We start from the raw sequence: 21,714 nt of genomic DNA, 5'->3' as shown, positions 1-21,714 counted from the left end.
GGGAATGGTTACTTCAAGCCTGAGATACCAGGAGGAAAAGTTTGTGGGCTTCTGCTCTAGAAATACCTGTTTTCTCTTTGTCTGATTGTTTTTGGTTTCTCGGGTGATGGTTTGTGTTTGTTTTTGTTTTGTTTTTTCTTTTTTTAATGGAAGAAAGAAAAACCAAAGTTAGAGCAAGGTTAAAGAGGATGCTTATGGAAGAAGCTGGAGTAGAATCTTTCCTTTCTGAAAGAGTCACTGGTCACTTGCATATTCATGGTCTCATGTTACTATAAACTTTGAGCTATTGCTAAGGTAGCAAATGGCTTTAAATCATCTGCATCTTGCTGGAAGGTTATGACCTTGCCATTCACGAGTGGGTCTTCCCACAGTTCTTTGTGCTTTGTCTAATTTTTCTGGTTGCATTATGGTTGATATATTGATTGAAGAAAAAAAGGTTGACATCCAGGCTTTTTCTATGCCGTTCTTGCCTCCCTATAACCTCTCTGGGCCTGAGCCCTGTTTGTCATGATTTCACTGACTTGACATTCATGCTAGTGTCACTATTTGATACACTTATCCAAACTATCAACAGGCTTTTCTACCAAATCTCCTCTTAGGATGCGTATTTTAATATGTTCTCACCTTCAAGTGTTGTGTTAGTGATGGGAAAGACTGCATGGAAAAGTGGAGGGTGAGGGGCAGAGAATAGATTGCTTCAGATTGGTATGTACAAGTTATTATTTTTTCCCAACTTTTTCTTCTTCTGATCTGTAGAGGCCTTTCCAAATCAGAACCACATTTTTATCCCACCCAGGATGCATACCATGGTGTAGACTTTTAGTGTTTATTGTGTGCCCTCGGACGATTTGACTGGCTTGGGATCATAAAAGACATTTTAGTTTTTATACTTCCCAAATCTTTGGCATGTATTTTTGACGATCAGTGCATTTGTTTTGAGCTTTTGAATCCATGAAAAGGTATGGAGTCCAGGATGTGGGTTATGACTTTAGTGGAAGGCAAGAGGAAATGTAGGCAAAGAATATTATGCATAAATAATATTTAGCATAATGGCTAAAATAAATCCATTTTGTTTGCGTTCTCCAGAAGCCGCATTCAGATTTCAGCATCAAGGGATGAAAAACATGGTGTTTTTTTTTTTTGTTTGTTTGGTTGGTTTTTTTTAACCTTGGGTTGACTGACATGATGTACAATTGCAGTAAGAACAGGACCATTTTGGATAACGTAGCTATTTTGTGAACAGAGGTAAAATGTATGGTGTATTTCAAACCTTTAATTGTTGAAGTGGCAACTGGTTTAGCTTCAGCACATTTTTCTTGATCTTTATCATATGTGAGTACCTTACTTTTATCAATAGAAGATTTTGGGCAGTTATCAGCTTTGTACACACAGCTTTGCAGGTTCTTAATAAACATAAACTTTTAAAATTTCCACTGAGATAGAATTGGCCTATTTGACTGCATTTGTATATTTTTTCATGGGGTAGGCATTTTCCACTGGATAGGCATTGTCCATACTTCTTTTTCTGGACATACTAAAGAAACAATTCTGAGATTACAAGATCAACATCTTGAGGAAAAGGGAGGTCACAGTTTGCTTGGTTAATAGTTCTTTCACCCTGGCTTTAGGGAACAAAACAAGTGTGTTTGTCTTGATGTGTAGGTTATCTAGTAACTGGAAGGATGAGGAAGCTCTGTAGAATTGAAGTCTTTTTTGGAGGTTTGACCTAAAACTGTGCAGATCCAGCCCTGTGGTTTGCCCAAGTATAGCCAATTTGGCTTTTCCAGGAGAAACGCTGATTGTGGTCTTGGACTTGGTTTCTCTTTTTTTCTGTTACAGTTCGTTGAAATACTTTTCCTCACGTTTTCTTACAAGCTTATGAAATATTTTCCATCTGCCACTGGGAGAAATGATTCTAAATTAGATTCATAATCTAGATCGTGATCTCTCAGGAAAGTGGAGCTTGACTGTGTTGAGTCTGAGCTATTTTCTGCGTACTGTAGTTTGGTACTTGCTCACCCAAAGAATGCACCATCTCTATCTTGGATCACTTCTCCATTTTATGTTACATGGAAGTTACATTGCAAAGACAGGCTTTGTGTGTTTAAATTGGCTTTTTGTTCCTATTTAGAAGTGATGTAGTGCTATTTTATACTTAAAATTAATGCTATTATGTTGATTTCTCATTAGTTTGGTTCTCTAAGGGGAAAAATAATCACACGCTCCGAGTGTGTAGTTAAAAATTGCTGTAAAGTGTTCTCCCTGTTGTCAATCAGCTAAATGTAGGAAACACTTTACCAAAATGCTTGAGCTATTGGTTTAGTTTATATATTTTTTGAAGGTAAATATAACTGGCAAAATGTAAAATTTGTGAGGATGTATTTGAATACTTTGAATACTGCACTTTGACACCATTCCTGTAAGCTTGTACTTACATGCCAAAGAAGGAAAACGTTATGCCACCCTGTAGGTTGCTATAAAGATTGTTTATGCAGCTCAGCGTAGGACTTAAAATACGTTGAACTGGAGAATTTTGAAAAATGTACTGTGCGACATAGGAGACCAAATCATGCTAAAGTGCAAGGAAAGACTATACATCAGTTCAAAGGCTACATTATTCAAAAAAATACAACCATAAAAAAGGTAATAAGATTACATTCTCACACTTCATGGCTAGTAAGGTGCATTAAGCTGCTCAGATATTCATAACTTACTGTGACATTTGGGAAGATTACATTTTGCTGTGCACAGCCATTACTGCAGCTCAGATAATAACTAGCCAATGCATGGACCTGGATTATGATCCCTGTCATTGGAAACAAATTTGTGTTTTGAAGGTTGATCAGTTTCAAATCACCATTAGAAAGGGTTAATATGAAATACTGTGGGGTGTGTGTGTGCTTATGTGTATCTAATGGGTATGCATACATATAGTACATCAACTGCACTGTGCCTTTGGTATATTGCTTTCTCTGTCAGTTTTTTTGTCCTCACTTCCCTAAAGGAAATGTTAAAATGGTAATTATTTCTACCATAGCATATTATTTCTAGAATGTACTTGCTGAAATGCTTATGTTTGCAGATTAGATTGGAAACCTAATTTGACAGCTTCCTGGATGGGTGGTTACTGATAATAGTGTATCTAGCCAAAAATGAAAGATCGGTGGTGTAGACTATAGGGTGAAGGTAAGGTCACCTCTAGTTGCTGTATATGGTTTTGGTGTGGTAATTGATGGTTTGCTGATAGTTAAAACCAAATGCATAAAGAGATGAATTTCTTGTTAAGAATTAGCAGGTGTTTTGTGGCTAGAGTGTAATCTTCAGCTATTCTGTCAGTACATGGAATGCAGTATTTTCTTTATTTCTTACCTTGATGGTGAGAAAGACAGTGGCTTCTTGAGGAATAACTCAGTTTTGTAGAACATGATAAATACAGTGTAAAATAAAGTGTAACATTGATTATGTATTTTTTGTTTTCAAATGTTTTGTTTAGGGGTTTTTTTAGGGGTGTATGCTTTTTTCTTTGCATTTGTTTTGCAGTAATTCCGTGTTAATCCATTCTGCTCAGCGTTCTCCCTTGAATTCTACCTTACAGAGCTTTCTTGAGGTAGGCCTCTGCTCCATCTTACGGAAGGGGAAAACTGAGGCTTGGAGAATGGTAATGACTTGATAGATTTGTTTGAGTTGACAGTGTGAGTTGATATAGAGAAGATGGGAATATAATTCAAGTCTCCCCATTCAGTTCCTGCGGTTTCCCTAGATATTAAGGAAGCATCCAATAGTAAATTGCATAATTATTTTTCATGACTGAGAGGGGAGAAAATGGAAAAGTGTAAATTACTGTTTAGAAATTGTTGCCATGTGACATTGTCTATTCTATCATAAAAGCAGTAACTTTCTCTGCTTCTTGTGGTGTTTGGCATTACTGATTTATGCCCAGAGGACCAAAGATTGCTTCTGCAAAGTGACAAGATTTAGACACTTGAGAAAAACGTATGATAATTTCAGTAGTTAATGAAGAGTGTATATTCTGTTCCGTTGGGTAGGTTTATCTTCAGATCCTGACTAGCTGAGAGAAGCTGTTGGAGCTAATACGGAAGCAAGTTAGTATATGTATTTTGGGGCAGTTTTGACATGGTATGACTTTGGCAAGTGACAGTACTGAAGTTGTTAATGGTCAAGGCCTATGAAAGGAACACCATGTCGGACAGAAATAATGTCTTTTATTTGACAAACTTGTAGAAGTGAGAAAGAGCTGAAATACTTTTGATTGTGAGTCTATTTTGATCATTTGAGTCGGTCCTATCTGAATTCCTATTTGTATGCTGGTATATAATGGGTATTTTGGCAAGCAAGGCAAGCATTAAGTTTAATACCGTTCTAAAGAAGTTTAAAAAGTGGAGGGGGGGAATTGGGGTAGAGAAGTTAAGTTAGTACAATCCATCTTTCCTTCAACTGGAATTTTTATTTATTGAGTACACAAATGAGAATGAAGTAGGTTATTTCCTTCCCTCCGTCCACCTCCTTGGCACGCGCATATGTGGTTAGTTACTCAGTGTATGTTCAAACAAAGCCTGCATCTAGGAGACCTGAAATATTACAGGATTTAAGTGCCTTACCCAAAGCATAGTTAAAGGCTTCAAACAGTGCTGCTGTTTCACATTTATGCAAATATAGCAAGCCTTTACTTCCTTTTGCTACCTGTGGCTACTAATGAAACTGGCAGTTAATACTTCACCAGCTTTATTCAGTATCTCAGGAATGACTCTTAAGTGTATTTAAGTGGCACTATTTCTGATGTGCAGCAGCTCTTTTTGGCCAGAATTGCCCTCTTATTTAAGAAGTGTTAAGCACATGTGAAGGAAAGCTTTTAGGACCACTCCAGGCCATTTAAGGTAGCTTAGCTGACTTGCTTCTCACGTGTTGGAACGCTTGCTTGGACTCTTCACTTTTCAGCTGTGTGGAGCAGCTCAGGACATCTGTGTCTTAAACTACCCAAATGTTCTTCTGCACCAATTGTCTGATAATAGGTGACACCTTAACACCTTTATTGAAGTTACTTGACAGAACTTGAAGCAGGGGAAGAGTAAGCCTTGCTATATTGATCTTGGCCTCATTATGGGCTTTTTAGCTTATGTCTTTGGTAGCTTTCCTCTTGCAGAATGAGTAACTTTAAACATGGAATGGTACTTTGATACAATTGTCTTAAAGTTTTTTTAATCTTTTGTCTGAAAGCTTGTTGGGGGCCAGTTTGACTTGGAAATGAACTTTATCATCCAAGAAGGAGAGGGCATCACCTGCATGGTTGACTTGCTGGACAAGTGTGATGTCACCTGCCAGGCTGAGGTGTGGAGCATGTTTACAGCAATCTTGAAGAAAAGTATACGCAATCTACAAGCATGCACAGAAGTGGGCCTCGTAGAACAAGTGCTCAAGAGGATTGATAGAGCTGACAACATGATTGCAGGTAAGGTTTCACCCAGCGTATGGCTCAAACTGTGTTCCTTTTATATAAAATCTCATGGAAACGTTTATTACGTGATAGAAATGTGACATTGCATTTTATTAAGAAATTATATTGCTGTTCTTTTCCTTTTCAGATCTCTTAGTGGATATGCTGGGTGTGTTGGCTAGCTATAACTTGACAGTTCGAGAGCTAAAGTTATTCTTCAGCAAGCTTCAAGGAGAAAAAGGGAGATGGGTAAATGACAACACAAACTGAAACCATATTTGTAGTGTTGCTTATATTTTTCCTAATGTTCACAAGTTAAATGGCTGTTTGATAACCCTTACAATAAACAAATTTTAAATGTGCCAAGAAATACAGATTATATCAATGAATCTTTTTACTTGCAAGCAATTAAAATACAGAGAATAGAACAGTAGTGAAATTAAATCTCCTCCTGGATCTATGGACTGGATTGGTCTTTTTTGAACACCTGGAAATAATACGGTGATTCTAAGCAAGTGTTTTTATGCACATGTTTTTATTTTTGTGATTCCAGTTATGTGAAATTGAAGCAAAAAGGGTTAAAATTTTTTAGAAGACAAAAGGGAGAAATAATAAAAAAATGTTTACGTAGGCAGTTCAGTGTGCTCCTATTTTCACATTGTTCTTCTTTACCTGAAGATTGAAAAAGTTTATCTAGTGAGGGAAGAGAGAATTTGTGTCAGAAATTGAAATGAAGGAAGTAAGCTCCAGCTGAAAAATCATATCATGTGTTTTCTCCTGTTCCAACGTGTACTAGAAAGGAAGAAGAGGGTCTCCTTTTACTCTTGAGAACCTCCTTCCCTAAAGTAAAAATATATATGTTGTAGTCACCACCAGAGAAAGTTTTCTTTAACACAAAATTGTTATTTTGCTGGAAGTGGGAACTATTTTAACAGTTGTTTTACCTGCTTTGAATTTTAATTCAGCTCCTGTTATCTCTAAATTCCCTGCCTGGTGTAGAGAAAAGGTAGCACAATGTCTCTGTCGACTTCAAACTAAAAAAATGTATTCAATATAGAAGCCACTGTGCACAAATAATATAGCAAATTTTAAAAGACCCTTTGAAATAAATAACTTTGGAGATCTTAACTTGCGCAAACAAAAATACTCTAAACTTTAATAGAGGGTTTAAACTTCATTATTGAACATACAGAGTATATTTAACCATAGATGAATTAAAGTTGTCTCTGTAACATTAACTTTTTCATTTCCTGTCTCTCTGCTATTTGCATTTAATTTCCTTTCTTTATTAAAGGCTAAATATAGAGGGGAAAGGAAGAGAAAAACGCCACAGTTGTATTGCTAAGGCGTTGCGCAACTCCATAAATCTTAAAATCAGCAGTGCTGTAAAGATACAAAGTATTTGGCTACAACACAAATCACCTAGTTGAATTCTATAGTGCTGAGGACATCTAAGCAGTTCTTGGTGTTTCCTCCTCAAGTTTAATTCAGATTCATGAAACATTGTTTATCTGACTATAGTTTTGGTACATTTGAAATACTTGGAACAGATCATGCAATGCTTAGTTTTCGGAGGGTGGCTGCTTACAAGGGAGGGAAACGCGGCACTTTCAGGAAAAGATCAGAAGTGTAAAATCGTAGTTTAAAAATAGATCTACTGGAAAGTTATGAAATGGTAAAAGAAGACACAAAATTGTTCTGTTACTGTGGCCCATAGTTGCTGTACTTTTGTTGTGAGCTCATATACTTGATTTGGAGTTCATAGTTGCTTGCTGAGTGTTACAACAAAATCAATGCAGAATTAGGGTGGTGGTGGGGATGTGTTAAATATTCACACTAACTGAGCAGTCAATTTAGGTGCCCCAAACTGCCCTTGAGACGTGAATCATTCTCTATGGATTTATATGAAGGGATATATGTAACCAAAGATGCTTTAATCTAGTGTATAAATGTAGTCCTGATGAAAATAGTCCTGTCTGCTGATATTCCCTCTCCCTTTTCCTAAGTATTCCCCATCTCCCTTGTGCTGGCACAGGTTTCACACAGCCAAGGTCCAAAACTGCTTTTACTGAAAATTGGTTTGCATTTGTTTTTCCTAAATTAGTTTCTATCTGGATCAGTTAATTTTCTTTGGCTGACTGCAAATCCACACAAACGGTAGCTCTGATGGAAATGAAACAGGTAGAGGGAGGAGCCAACATTCAGAGTCAGTTTAGTTTATGCTGGATTAAAAGTGGCTCTGGCCTTTAAGTCCTCAATTTAGTTATGCAATTAATTGTGTTTCAGTGCACCTACTGCTTATTGTGTGAGGGTATCCATGACTCTGTTAATGTTGTTTATTGAAAGTGCTAAGTGTCTTAGCAGAGTATTAATCAACCATGTGCAAAGCTTTAAGATGTGTCAAAATTCATTTTTTGTGTGTATAGTCTTTTCTTCCTTATAGGTGTGTTTTATTTGTTTACAAGTGTAATAATTCTCTTTGTCAGCCACCACATGCTGGGAAGTTACTGTCTGTGTTAAAACACATGCCTCAGAAGTATGGACCTGATGCCTTCTTCAACTTTCCAGGGAAAAGTGCTGCAGTATGTAGATATTTTAAGTCTCTTTGTTTGTTTGTTTGTTGTTCTATTACAGCCATTGGTTATTTTCATTCATGATGTTCTTTTGCCTCATCTGTCATTGTCATAGACTTAGAGTTTTAACCAGGTTTTTTTCTCTGCCTGACACCTACATTATGCCTAAATAAATCATGCTTATAATAAATGTGCTTTATCACCATAGAAGGACAAATACTATTACATAAAGAACTGATATAAATGAGGCTTTTTTTTTTTTTTTCAGACTGATTCAGTTAAATCTTGTTGCAGGGAGAATCTGCCTGCTTCTCACTCCCATGTTTCTATGGGAGTGGTGCTTGTGTTAGTGTCCAGTATGCATGAGAGTGGTTTTGTGGTGGATTGACTTTGGCTGGACACCAAGTGCCCACCAAGCCGCTCTATCACTCCCTCTCCTCAGATGGACAGGGGAGAGAAAATATAACAAAAGACTTGAGGGTTGAGATAAGGACAGGGAGATCACTCACCAGTTACTGTCATAAGCAGAACAGACTTGACTTAAGGAAATTTAATTTATTACCAATCAAATCAGAGTAGGATAATGGGAAATAAAACCAAATCTTAAAACATGTTCCCCCAACCCCTCCCTTTTTCCTGGGCTGAACTTCATTCCCGATTTCTCTGCCTCCTTCCCTCGAGCGGCACAGGGGAACAGGGAATAATGGGACTTGCAGTCAGTTCCTCACACGTTCTCTTTGCTGATCCTTCCTCCTCACACTCTTCCCCTGTTCCAGTGTAGGGTCTCTCCCATGGGAGACAGTCCTCCACGAACTTCTCCAAAGTGGGCCTTTCCCACGGGCTACAGTTTTTTCACAAACTGCTCCAGCGTGGGGCCTTTCCACAGGATGCAGTCCTTCAGGAACAGGCTGCTCCAGCGTGGTTCCCCTGCAGGGTGACGAGTCCTGCCAGCAAATCTGCTCCCACATGGGCTCCTCTCCACAGGTCACAGGTCCTGCCAGGAGTCTGCTCCAGCGCAGGCTTCCCATGGGGTCATAGCCTCCTTCAGGTGTATCCACCTGCACGTGCGTGGGGTCCTTAATGGGCTGCAGGTGGATATCTGCTCCACTGTGGACCTCCATGCGCTGCAGGGGGAGGGCCTGCCTCACCATGGTCTTCCCTACGGGCTGCCAGGGAGTCTCTGCTCTGGTGCCTGGAACACCTTCTCCCTCTCCTTCTTCACTGACTTTGGTGTCTGCAGAGTTGTTCTCTCATGTATTCTCACTCCTGTCTTCCATCAGCTGTGCTGTTGTGCAGCAGTTTCCCCCCCCAACTTAAATATGTTATCACAGAGGCACTATCACTGTTGATGATTGGCTCAGCTTTGGCCAGAGGCACGTCCATCTTGGAGCTAGCTATATCGAATGTGGGGGAAGTTTCTGGCATCTTCTCACAGAAGCCACCACAATAGGCCCCCCATTACCAAAGCCTTGCCATGCCAACACAATAGTGTTACATCTAGAAACCTTTGCTAGTGAAACCACAGCATCGAATTAGAAGTGGCCGTACTTGCACCATTTGTTAATTCAAATAATAGAATCATAGAATGGTTTAGGTTGGAAGGGACCTTGAAGATCATCGAGTTCCAACCCCACTGTCATAGGCAGGGACACCTCCCACTAGACCAGGTTGCCCAAGGCCACGTCCAGCCTGGCCTTGGACACCTCCGGGGATGGGGCCTCAACAACCTCTCTGGGCAACCTGTTCCAGTGCCTTACCACCCTCAAAGTGAAAAATGTCTTCCTAATGCTTAATCTAAACCTGCCCTCTTCCAGTTTAAAGCCATTCCCCCTCGTCCTGTCACTACATGACCTAGTAAAAAGTCCTTCTCCAGTTCTCCTGTAGGCCCCCTTTAGGTACTAGAAGGCCGCTCTCCCCAGAGCCTTCTCTTCTCCAGGCTGAACAGCCCCAACTCTCTCAGGCTCTCCTCATAGGAGAGGTGCTGCAGCCCTCTGATCGTCCTCGTGGCCCTCCTCTGGACGTGCTCCAACAGGTCCATGTCCTTCTTATGTTGGGGACTCCAGAGCTTGATGCAGTACTTCAGGTGGAGTCTCACAAGAGTGGAGTAGAGGGGCAGAATCACCTCCCTTGACCTGCTGGCCACACTTCTTTTGATGCAGCCCAGGATACGGTTGGCCTTCTGGGCTGCAATTGCACATTGCTGGCTCATGTTGAGCTTCTCATCAATCAGCACACCCAGGTCCTTCTCCTCAGGGCTGCTCTCCAGCCATTCCCCCCCAGCCTGTATTTGTGCTTGGGATTGCCCCGACCCAGTTGTTGAACTTCGTGAGGTTGGCCTGGGCCCACCTCTCTAGCCTGTCCAGGTCCCTCTGGATGGCATCCCTCCCCTTCAGTGAGTCTACCTCACCAAACAGCTTGGTATCATCGGCAAACTTGCTGAGGGTGCACCTGACCCCACTGTCCATGTCGCCGGCAAAGATATTGAACAGTACAGGTCCCAGTAGCGACCCCTGAGGAATGCCACACATATTGCTTATAAGAATTCTCTGAGAAAACATGGATCCTAGACATGTGAAGGTTGAATAATACTGAGAGGATTAAATTTAACAGTGATTAGTCTTTTTGTAATTGTTCAGGTGACTGATTAATTTTCAAGTTCTGTGGTGTTCACCTGAAAAAGAGTTTGAAACTAAATAGGTAGTTGGAAAATGCTGTGCAGAATCTTCTGTAGGAATTTTAAGTATATCAACCCTTTTTCTCCTAAAATCATAGGATGAAATAGTGTGTTCAAAATTTCATGCTTAATTCAGAATAAGATTTGAATAAGATTTATCAGATGCCTCTTTCCGGTTTTCTTCACATAAACCCATTGCCTTTCTGCCTCAGTGGCTTAAGATTAAATTTCACCAACTTGATGACATAATGAATTTTTTTGAAATGAAACCTTGAGATTGAAAAATGCACTCTACTAGAAAAATGCTTTTGCAGTTATACGTTTATCACATGCAACAGAACTTGGCAATAGACAAGACGTTTTTGTTCCTTTTGGCTATTGATGTACTGGCTTTGTATTTAACTTCTAATAATTGTGTTGAATGCTTGAACCATATGTGATATTGGGGTGTCTTGGTAACCTTAATGCGAATGTTCTTATATATTTTTAAATTAAGAAGTCTTAGAAATTATTTAATATAATTACTCCAAGATCCATTGTGAGTTAAACCAAATGATAGTGCTACCAGTTCCCAAAAGTTGGGCTCAAAGACATGCAGACTGATTAGTTAGCTGGTGTGGAGAAGGATTTATAGTATTTTGTTTGGACAGGGATAGCTGCATGGAGCGTGGGAGCATAATAAGGAGTCTGGCGACACTCAAGTTCTTTGATGTTTTTTTTTGTTCATTGGTATTGATCATCTGGACAGCATCTTTGATCAGAGGTTACGGCAGTCTTAGTTGAAGTGTGTATTGCAAATCTGTGCAGCAAAACAGTGGAAAGGTAATAGTAATGTTAAAAAAATCCCCAACCAAACAAAAAACCCCACACAATATAACCCAGCTGTTTGAAACAAAGGGCCCTGCCACACAGTTGATAACTAATTTGAACTAACATGAACACAGTGTTTGATGTGAAGATTTAGGCTGGTGGGGTTTGTAATACCTTTCTTTTAAGGACATTTCTTAACTGGAAGGCTACATAGCCATGAGTTTCAAGAGAGAAAAGAGTCTGTTAAGTGAAACATGTATGATTCTCTTTTTGTGGCCAGCTTCTTTTCATAATCAGTTATTTTCCCGAATACCAACACTATGTGGAAATACGTTTATAAATCTGATTATTCTGTCAGGTTACCACAAAACCAAACCAACTTAAATTTGCATTTTGAGCAGTTTTTATGTTGTAAGGCTTCCACTAAAGCAGTTAATTTTTGAAGTGTAGATTACTATTCATAATCATCTCTGAGATATAAAGACTGGGTTTTAAATACTTAGTTTAATTAAATATTTTAACAACAGAGTACAAAAAACACAGAAGTTAGGTCAGATTTTTTTTTTAATATATAAAATACATAAAAGTAATTTTAATTATAATATTTTAATAATTATAATAGTTTTAAATATATAAATTGTACACATTTGCAGTGTATGCATTTGTAGTGTATATATACTGTATATCAGTATGTATTTGTAGTGTATATCTTAACGCTGTATAGTCTTGCTATTGCGATGTTGATCTTTCTACATGAACAACTTTTTGCTTTCTTTAGGCTATTGCCTTACCTCCTATAGCCAAGTGGCCATACCAGAATGGGTTTACTTTCCACACTTGGCTAAGAATGGATCCTGTAAATAATATAAATGTGGATAAGGATAAGCCTTACTTATATTGGTGAGTATTATGTAAAACCGTATGTCTGACGTTGAATTTCTATTAAGTATTCAATGATTTCAGCTTCCATGTGCATATGTGCTAATTTTGTTCTAATTTCTTAGTTTTCGAACAAACAAAGGACTTGGTTATTCTGCTCACTTTGTTGGAGGCTGCTTGATTGTAACGTCCATAAAATCAAAGGGAAAAGGATTCCAGCATTGTGTAAAATTTGATTTCAAGCCACAAAAGGTGAGTAAAAATAATAAAATCTTTCAAACAGGTTTCATGCACTTAAAAATTTAGCCCAGGGGGAGTGTTTTAACTATTGATTAGGCTTGTCTTTCTGTATAAGAAGTCTTACTTTGCACTGGAATGAGCAAAACAGATTTGTGTCCTGAATTCTTATTTCTTTTTAATTTTACTTATGAAATGTATGAGAGCGAGCTAGAAAATGCAGGTTACCAGAAGTTTTATGAATTTGTGAGACTTGTGTGAGTTCTCTGAGAACTCTTAGGGCATACACTCAGCTTGAAAGTTACAAGGCTTGTGATTTTTTTCCTTCTCTGTTTATACTCTGTTTTCTCCCCCCTCCAGACATTCTCTTCTTTTCTAAAAGGGTTTTGCTCAGTCTCCCCTTTGTGTCATTACTTACTCAATGTGGACAAATGCAGTGTTATTTTAAGAAAGCTTGATTACTCACCCACATTTTCTTTTCCTAATCAAGGTAGAACCATTAATAGGAGTTTGGTCTTCTTACATGTGGGAGAACAACAGATTAATTCTTGAAAGAATGTTATACTTTATTTTCATTCAGGTTGTCCAGAAAGTAGACTCCTTGCATTTGGTGCTTTATTTTATGTATCTTTTTAAATGGAAGAATTAAAATATGAGTTGATTTCATTATTGATGTTCAATAATTGCCTATTAAGTAGTATTGTACTGTGTTGAAAATGATTCCTTTTTCAATTAAATATTCTGCTAATGTTTCTGGAGCAACTGGTGTAAATGTTCTGTGGGAGAACAGGCCTCCTCAGGAATTTCTTATCAGTAATCCCTTGCTGTAAATATGGATTCTGTTTGTGGTAATTTGACATGCACAGCCTTTGAAAGTCTTTAGTCTGGAGCCATCCTCGCTTTTTGGAATGACAACATTTGCAGTAGTCCATCATGCTACGAGTAACCCAACTTAAAACTTATTTACACAGTGGTTTCAGTGTAAATTTCGTTCAGCATTGCCATGAAGATTTTTTGAGTTCTATGCCATAAGTATCTTTTAAGCTTCTGCATCTACTTTTTGTGGAAAATCCAGCATATTATCCTTTAACATAGCTACGTGAGAAAACTCACTAATGACTTAATCTTTTTGACTTAAAATAAATCTTTCAATCTTAATTCACATAAATAGTTGAATTTGTTCTACTATGCCCCATTTTAATGCTTAAGCTATTTTAAGTTTACATAGAATTGTATAAATTGTTTTCTTATCATTTAGTGGTATATGGTTACTATAGTGCACATCTATAACCGCTGGAAGAATAGTGAACTTCGATGTTATGTGAATGGGGAGCTGGCATCTTATGGAGAAATAACATGGTTTGTCAACACCAGTGATGTAAGTAAACTCTGCATGCTAATATCTAGAGTTGATCATCTTAGTGGATTTGCCATTTTATTAATAAACCTCCCCCATTTTATGCACTTTTAAAAACATTGAAATAAAACTAATAACTTCTTGGTAGAGGAGTAAATTCTGCTTTTATACATCTCAGAACTTAAAATTCGTTTCTGCTGAGAAAAATGCTTGTTTATGTATAAATAATACTCCCTGATAATATGTATATTCTTTACATAATTTGCACATTAAACCCTGTTACTGGGTTCTGTTTCATTTTCAGACATTTGACAAATGTTTCCTGGGTTCTTCAGAAACAGCAGATGCCAATCGAGTGTTTTGTGGGCAAATGACATCCGTTTACCTTTTTAGTGAGGCTCTCAATGCTGCTCAGATCTTTGCCATTTATCAGCTTGGTCTGGGATATAAGGTATCTTAGAATTGACTGTAAATTTTCCAAAGTTTAATTCTGATAAGGCTCTTTATGGTGGGTGTTTGGAATGTTGTGACACCTCTATGTCATTCTAAAAATGTTCTCACTGTGTAATCTTTTTGTTAAACTCTTCCATGTTTCTTCTATAAGCCTATGTATCACCTCACAAACTACAAGTAAGCATTCATTCAATTATTTAATTTCTTATAAAAATAAATTTGTGTTCCTGTTTGCTTCTCAAAATTTCCATGTTGATGATTGGGAGAGGGAGAACACCACTGTTATCTCTGGCTAGGTTCACTTTTTCATTGAGGCTGAAAACTTTAGATCAAGAATAATGTATTTGTTTTAGAAATGTAGCTTTATAGTTGATTCTGCTAGTCATTTTTTTTTTAATGTGTGAACTTAGTGCTGAGGATTAGTTTTGTTGCAGTGATTTATTATTTGTTTTGTCATAGCCTGAGGGGCACTAATTGAAGAGTGTTATTCCCTAGCAGCTGTACAAACATATGCTAAAAAAGATGGTTCCTATTCTATCTGCTCCTCAATTATTAGTTCCTTCTGAGTGAACATTGCTGACTGTCATTCTGTTCTCTAGCTAATGTTTCTTTTACGTTACCTGCCATTTTGGCAATTCAGGGGACAAAAAAAAAAATCTGCAGTTCTAACTCTGTAAAGTATACTTTGATTCAATGTTTTTCTGAGACCCCTTCTTTCTGAAATATTGCTAGATTGAAGAAGCAATGTTTTAGTCATGTTTTGGCGATAGTTGTGTTCTGAACTGTATTCTCAGGACGTGTAACCTATTTTTTTTTTTTTCTTTTTTCCTTCCTTAACCCTGCTCCCCAATCCAGGGAACATTCAAGTTCAAGGCAGAAAGTGATCTCTTCCTTGATGAACATCACAAATTGTTGCTATATGATGGCAAACTGTCCAGTGCTATTGCTTTTATGTACAATCCAAGGGCTACAGATGCACAGCTGTGTCTAGAGTCATCCCCTAAGGATAACCCTTCTATTTTTGTTCATTCACCACATGCCCTCATGCTGCAGGTATTTCAACAGTTTCATAGATTTGGAAGACGCAAATGGTTTCTGTTTGAAAACCTAGAAATTGAGTTTTATAGGGATTTGGACAAGATAGGGAACTGCTGATAGGTTGGGGTTTTTTGGTTGTCCCTGGTGCTACATCCACTCCTAAGAAAGAAGTTTATTTTATTGAAGTTACAACCTAAAAAAATACTAGTGTTTTAAAAAAATGTTTCTTCCTTATTTCTGACATATGTTCACTCCCCTTCAGGTATTGCCTATGTCCTGTCCTTTGCCCTGTTGGTGTGATACCCTTTTCTTCCTTATGCTTTGAACGCCTTAATCTTTTACTTTGTCAGGAACTTTTCATGTGTTCTGTTTTAGAGTTTCTCCATTACTAAAGACTGCTTTTAGAGTTTGCAAGCCACCTCCTGGATATTCATCTGATGATCTACACTTTAGACTGTATCTAAAGCACTAGGTCAGCCAGACTGGGCACTTAGTATGGCTGTGGCAGCTAGTTTGTACTTCTCACCGTTTCTTTTTATTTGGAAATAGTACAATTTTTATATTGAAGTATTTTCAAACTGTTTCTCACAAGCTTTTTAACAGTTTCTGAAGGAGATTTCAATATTTCTTTATTCTTCTTTGCCAGGATGTGAAGGCAGTCTTAACGCATTCTATCCAAAGTGCCCTGCACTCCATTGGAGGAGTGCAGGTACTTTTCCCTCTTTTTGCACAGTTAGACTATAGGCAATATTCATCGGATCACGTTGACACAACTGTTTGGTGAGTGCATGTATTTATTGTGTTCTGTTCTTTGTTTCTTTTTAAGTAAAGGAAATTACCTCTTGCTTTATTAAGTCGCATATTGGCTTAAATTGTCTTGTTCAACGATGAATTACATCTAAGAACAAAAAGGTGGCCTTGTTACAGGCAGGACCTCGAAGTGAAGTGTTTATTTGTACCAAATTTTCTATGAACGTTCACATAGAATCAGAACATTTCCACTTCACAATTTTTTTGTGTAGCAGAATTACAGACAGTTCTCTTGAGCTTATTCCTGTCATGGAGAAGATCCACTGAGGAAGGCTTCAAGAGAAACTCCAGGTCGGATGAATTTTTCAGCTACATGAAGCTATTCCTTGGAATATATTTTTTTTTTTTTTTTTTTTTTACCCTCAGACCTTCTGTTGTTCAGTGTTCAAGTGTTACTGCCAGGCTTTTCCTCTGGTTTCAGGTCTTGTTTCAACACAGTCCAACTTCTGAACATCCAGGCAGAGAAAATGGTGGAGCTTCTAAGTTAAAGAGTAGTATTAATAGCAAAGGAATTGTTTTTTAGAATCCTTTTGTAGTTTGCTCTCTTTCATTGCTATTGTAGTTTCCTGACTGTTTAAAGATGATCTACATTCATATTGTTGCTAAGAAGGGGTGATCACAGTGCTCCTTCAGCCCATTTGTACATTCCTGGGCTTCTCTTGAGCTGGCTCAGACCTGGGAGTCTGTGTGATGAGTCAGGAATTTGATTCAGTTGCAAACTGGCCCAGCAACAGAGCGGTTTTCAGCTGGCTGAGGTCTCAATTCGATTCGTTGTGCTGTGACACGAGGAGAGGGGCGTGAACATTCATTCTGGCAGCAGCAGAGTTGAATTAGCTTGAACCAATGGTAAAGCTGTGTCTAGAAAAATATTTCCAATATCTGCTCGTCTGAAAGCAGTAGGAAGTAGAATGGCATTTGTTACTGATCTCGCAGAAGTTTGTAAGTGAAATACGAAGCAGAGGGAAGTACACACTTAACTGTTGCCTTTCTTCAAGAATGTGTTTTCAGAAGAATTTTGCTATTGTGGGGTTAGCTCAGAATCCAGAATTTCAAGTTAGAAATGCATTAATTAAGATCAAGAAGTTAGAGCTTTCAAAATTTAGTCTTGCTTTTTGTTTTAAAAATTCTGATCTGAATGTTTACATAACATCAAATGCATCTCTGGGCTGTGTGCTGGAGGTGTTAATTTGGAAATACTTTCTGTCTTATTGTTGCTCTTTAAAACATTTTTCTTTACTAAAACATTTTGTATTTCAGTTCTACTTTATTGACTTTCATCATGGAGTTGTTGAAGAACTCCATTGCTATGCAAGAACAGATGCTTTCCTGTAAGGGCTTCCTTGTGATAGGATATAGCCTAGAAAAGGTAAAGTAAATCTTCTTGATGTCTTACATTAATGTTGGGTTTTTTTTTAAAAAATACTTTTCTAAAACTGTTGCAGGGCTCTTCCTTAAGCAGATCTTCTTTTACAGTCTTCCAAAGCCCATGTTACCCGAGCTGTACTAGAACTTTGCCTTGCCTTTTCGAAATACCTGAGCAATTTACACAATGGGGTGCCCTTGCTGAAGCAGCTGTGTGATCATGTTCTCCTTAATCCAGCAATATGGATTCATATCCCAGCACAGGTAAAATTGTTTATTCTTATGAATAAGGTATCTTACGATGTATCAATTTGGGAGTGTTGAGACTAAGCCTGGACTCCAATTACTTATAGGTCATGGCTCCCCAGCAGAAATCGTAGAGAAACTGTTTTCAGACTCTGCTTTTCTGCATGTAGCTGTCAAGTTTTGCAGACTCCCAAGGTTTTGAGGGAGTCTGGAAACCTGCAGCGTTGTACAGAGCAGAGTTAGAAGTGACTTCTGGTGTCCTTGACCCAGTCAGTGTTGTAGATTGAGCAGTAATTTTGGATGGGTTAGTTGGCAAAAACCCAGAAATTTTTAAAAGAAATTATCCTGGGAGTCAGATTTGAAGTCTTTGTTTAAATTGACATATTCCCTGCGGAGTACATTTGTTTTGGTGAATCTGTGTTCTCTGAGAGTGAACAGCTTGGATGGAAACTTTCCAGTTGGTTCTCCTTGAAACCTTCTTACCAATTTTTTTGATTCCCTCCATAAGGGTTTGTTTTGCATTTCAAGAACTGAGGCAGCACTAACAATGCTACTGTTGAGGTCGTAAAACAATCATTCAACCTATAGCTAAATTAAATTATTAAGTATTATTTAAGTCATTGTTTCTCAGAAGAAAAAGGGAAAGAAGATATGTAAATAATTAAGCCTATAATGAATATGCACCTTTCTATAATGCTTCATGTGTGACCCTCTTCTGAACAGAGAGGTTGGACTATGTGATCTCCAGAGGTGCCTTCCAATCTCAGCTATCTGTGATTGTGTGAATACTATGCTTTCATGCTCCTGTGAGCGTGGACCAGCTTAAAAAAAACCACCCCGCTCTGGAGTTTTGGAAAGAAAATTATTTTTTTCGTCAGTTTGCAAGGGTTTTAAGAGCTTTGTGACTAAGCTGTGCAGAGAAAGTCTATTAATTTAACATATTTTAATAAATGAAAATTTAAGAATGCAGTTGTCTGATGTGCTGCAATGTTGCTGTAATGATTTTTTTTATCTCCTGATTGGGTGTTTTAGGTTCAGCTGATCCTGTACACTTACCTATCTACTGAGTTCATTGGCACTGTTAACATATACGGTGCAATCCGTCGGGTTGGGACAGTTCTTTTGGTCATGCATACCTTAAAGTATTATTACTGGGTGGTGAATCCTCAGGATCGCAGTGGTATAACTCCCAAGGGCATGGGTATGTATTCATTTCTACTCTCACAAGCTGATGTTTGTTTTAAAAAAAGTGTTGTGTACAATGTATAGAATAGAACTGTAAATATTCCAGAAAGAATTTTATTTTAATGTGATGGGTTCACTGTTACAGTTCGACCAGTGTGCTTTTGTCCATAGGATATTACTGAAAGCTTTTCTTCAGAAACTAATGGAAACTTTCTTCAGAAGTCATATCCTCTGTCACCAAAGACCTACATGAATTAATACTAGATAGAACTGGTCAGAGAAATGTTAGGGTTTTGAAAGTGTAGAGCTCTGCCTGGGAATGTGGTCTTTTTATGGAGCTCCTTCAAGCACTGGACAGACTTTTAAGTGCTTGTAAGATCTATTGATAATAGCAGTATAGCTGAAAACAGGCATATTGAGTCTATCTGGGGATCTGAACTTGTTGGAAAACTGCTTAAAGCGTGCTTAATTCAGACAGTGAACTCATGGCAAAAGAAGCAATAAGAAGTTTAGAACAGGTGTGTTTAGTACTTGTGATTGACACAGAACAAGAATACTGATCCTAAGAAAAAAGCAATGGGAATAGGTGCTCGACTCAGAAATCCAGTACTGTCAAGGAACTGGGAGAAGTGAAATGTGCACCAGCATAATATAAACACACACAGATGGAACTGGCACAGATAAGGGAATTAATGGGTTTTGAAAGTACGGCTTTACTTTTCTAATTGTTGTTCTGTGTTTTATGGAGTTGGGCAAACAGCCTTGGCAAAGAGAGAATAACTTATATCTCTAGTCTCTGCTGTAATGAAGAAAGGCTCTGGAATTTCAGACAGAGAAGCAGGTGGTGAGAGCTAGATGTACTGGGAGTGAGTGCTCCTTAGTGCTACGGTCCAACTTCCTGCCACTAACTTCTCAAAATGGTGAACTCTTCCTGTTAGAGCCTTGCAAAGATTATTTTGTAGTATTTTGCATCCTGTAAGGAGTAAAGCATGTGTGTTTTTGCCTTTCTTTTTAGTGTAGTCATGGATTTACTTTATTAGTTTCTGAACCGATTTATTGAGCCTGAGGCAAGTGTATGTGTTGGATAGTCTTATTAATACAGTTTAGTGGCTTATTTTTACTAGACTGGTCTGTAGTGAAAATAACTATTCTTAAGCCAAATATGCCTGTGGGCCTATACTGTATAAAACCAGACTTGTATGATGGCTTACGTTTGCTAGTTGATTTGCTTTTCCCTGATGATTAAGATTGTAAGAACTGTGTGAGCAAGCTATCCCTAGAAATGTATTTGCAACAGTTCATTTGCTTTCTGTATGAAAGCTTTTCCTTGCCTTTGACATTTGGTTGCACCTGTTTTTTTAACCTTGCCTCTCCTGGGAACTACTCAGTGTTTGAGTATTTAAAATGTGTCAGTGAAAGTCTGCTTTACACAGGAATGGCAGAAGCAAGTCCTTTTGACTTTGAGTTAACAAATTAAGTCTTTGGCTTTCAAGGTAATCTTTACATGTAGCATTCTAAGATTGATTTTTGTTCTGTATATAGCCGATGTGTAATAACTGCATGTAGTTCTTCCTTTGAGTTTTAGCAGAAGAACTTAAAAAAACAATAGTAAACTGCAAAAATTTGAAATGTGGAAATTCTGCCATAAAGTTCTCCTATTGGTCTTATTCCTTGCATGAAGTTGGTTCATAGACACTTCAAGGAAGTGGTGAAATCATGAAAAGAATTTAGAGGGGTTTAGAAAACTATTTAATAAAAGCCTTAGTAGAACCTCACTGGTTGGGCATTTTGTAGTCTGAAGTGGAGGAAAGGTAACTTTCCTTAGAGTTGTGCCCTCTTCAACCAGAAAATGCCTCTTATTTATTTTTTATGTGAAAATGCATACTATGCTAATAACAACTGTTACTTTGCATTTTATATATCTACTTTTCTTTTTTTTTTTGTAGACGGGCCACGGCCTACTCAAAAAGAGATTTTATCTCTGCGAGCATTCTTGTTGATGTTCATTAAACAGCTAGTGATGAAGGTAGGATAACTTTAAATAATGATAGGATATCTAAGTTTCCTTTCATAAAGAAATGAACTTTCATATAGCATTTTTTTCCAAACATGTTAAATTTTGTAAACAATTAAATAAATAGAAATACCATGTAAGGTGCATCTTTTTGTTGTGGCTCTTGGCAAAGACAGGAATGCTAAAGATGCATTTTTTTTTTCCTTTTAAGGTATTATTATTTAAAAAAAAAGGAGCTTTTAAGTTAAGTTAGAAATTTTTACTACTGTGGAAATAAGTATTTGATTCCATATTTTGTTTTTGACATCAGAAGTGGTGCTTAAAGACTAAAGAGCACCATTTGACATTATATTCTGTGAGACAGTGGAACAGAGGAAGACAAGCAAGACTCTATCAATAAGTTTCACTGCTGTTTGCTAGACATGAGGGGAATATTGAAATTCGGCAGTTCTACTGCTTACAGACTCTTCTTAACCCTTTCCAGTTGTAAGCTCTGATCTCTGTCTTCTCTCCCTTCTGTAGACTCCTTTCTGTGTTTGAATCTTGCTCCCTTTTCCCCTCTACCTCTGCGTTGCTAAGGGAACAGTGTGCTCTCTGTGCTGCTGCCCTTAGCCCCAGTAGTAT

At 37.8% G+C, this 21,714-nt stretch overlaps 1 protein-coding gene across 1 annotated transcript in view; it reads left to right on the top strand.

Annotated features, from left to right (window-relative positions):
• The window catches only part of LRBA (LPS-responsive vesicle trafficking, beach and anchor containing), a 419,275-nt gene that overhangs the window by 39,757 nt on the left and 357,804 nt on the right, over positions 1–21,714 (top strand). Inside the window, exons 2-14 of the mRNA XM_009890761.1 lie at positions 5,236–5,467; positions 5,601–5,701; positions 7,939–8,034; positions 12,288–12,409; positions 12,514–12,640; positions 13,884–14,003; positions 14,287–14,433; positions 15,291–15,488; positions 16,120–16,253; positions 17,541–17,649; positions 17,757–17,909; positions 18,924–19,092; positions 21,023–21,102. Coding sequence (XP_009889063.1) covers positions 5,236–5,467; positions 5,601–5,701; positions 7,939–8,034; positions 12,288–12,409; positions 12,514–12,640; positions 13,884–14,003; positions 14,287–14,433; positions 15,291–15,488; positions 16,120–16,253; positions 17,541–17,649; positions 17,757–17,909; positions 18,924–19,092; positions 21,023–21,102 — 1,788 coding nt within the window. The remainder of the gene's footprint in view (positions 1–5,235; positions 5,468–5,600; positions 5,702–7,938; positions 8,035–12,287; positions 12,410–12,513; positions 12,641–13,883; positions 14,004–14,286; positions 14,434–15,290; positions 15,489–16,119; positions 16,254–17,540; positions 17,650–17,756; positions 17,910–18,923; positions 19,093–21,022; positions 21,103–21,714) is intronic.

The sequence above is a fragment of the Charadrius vociferus genome, unplaced genomic scaffold, assembly GCF_000708025.1.
Source record: "Charadrius vociferus isolate BGI_N301 unplaced genomic scaffold, ASM70802v2 scaffold178, whole genome shotgun sequence".
Classification (NCBI taxonomy): Eukaryota; Metazoa; Chordata; class Aves; order Charadriiformes; family Charadriidae; genus Charadrius; species Charadrius vociferus.
This window is presented reverse-complemented; position numbering and strand designations above follow the sequence as displayed.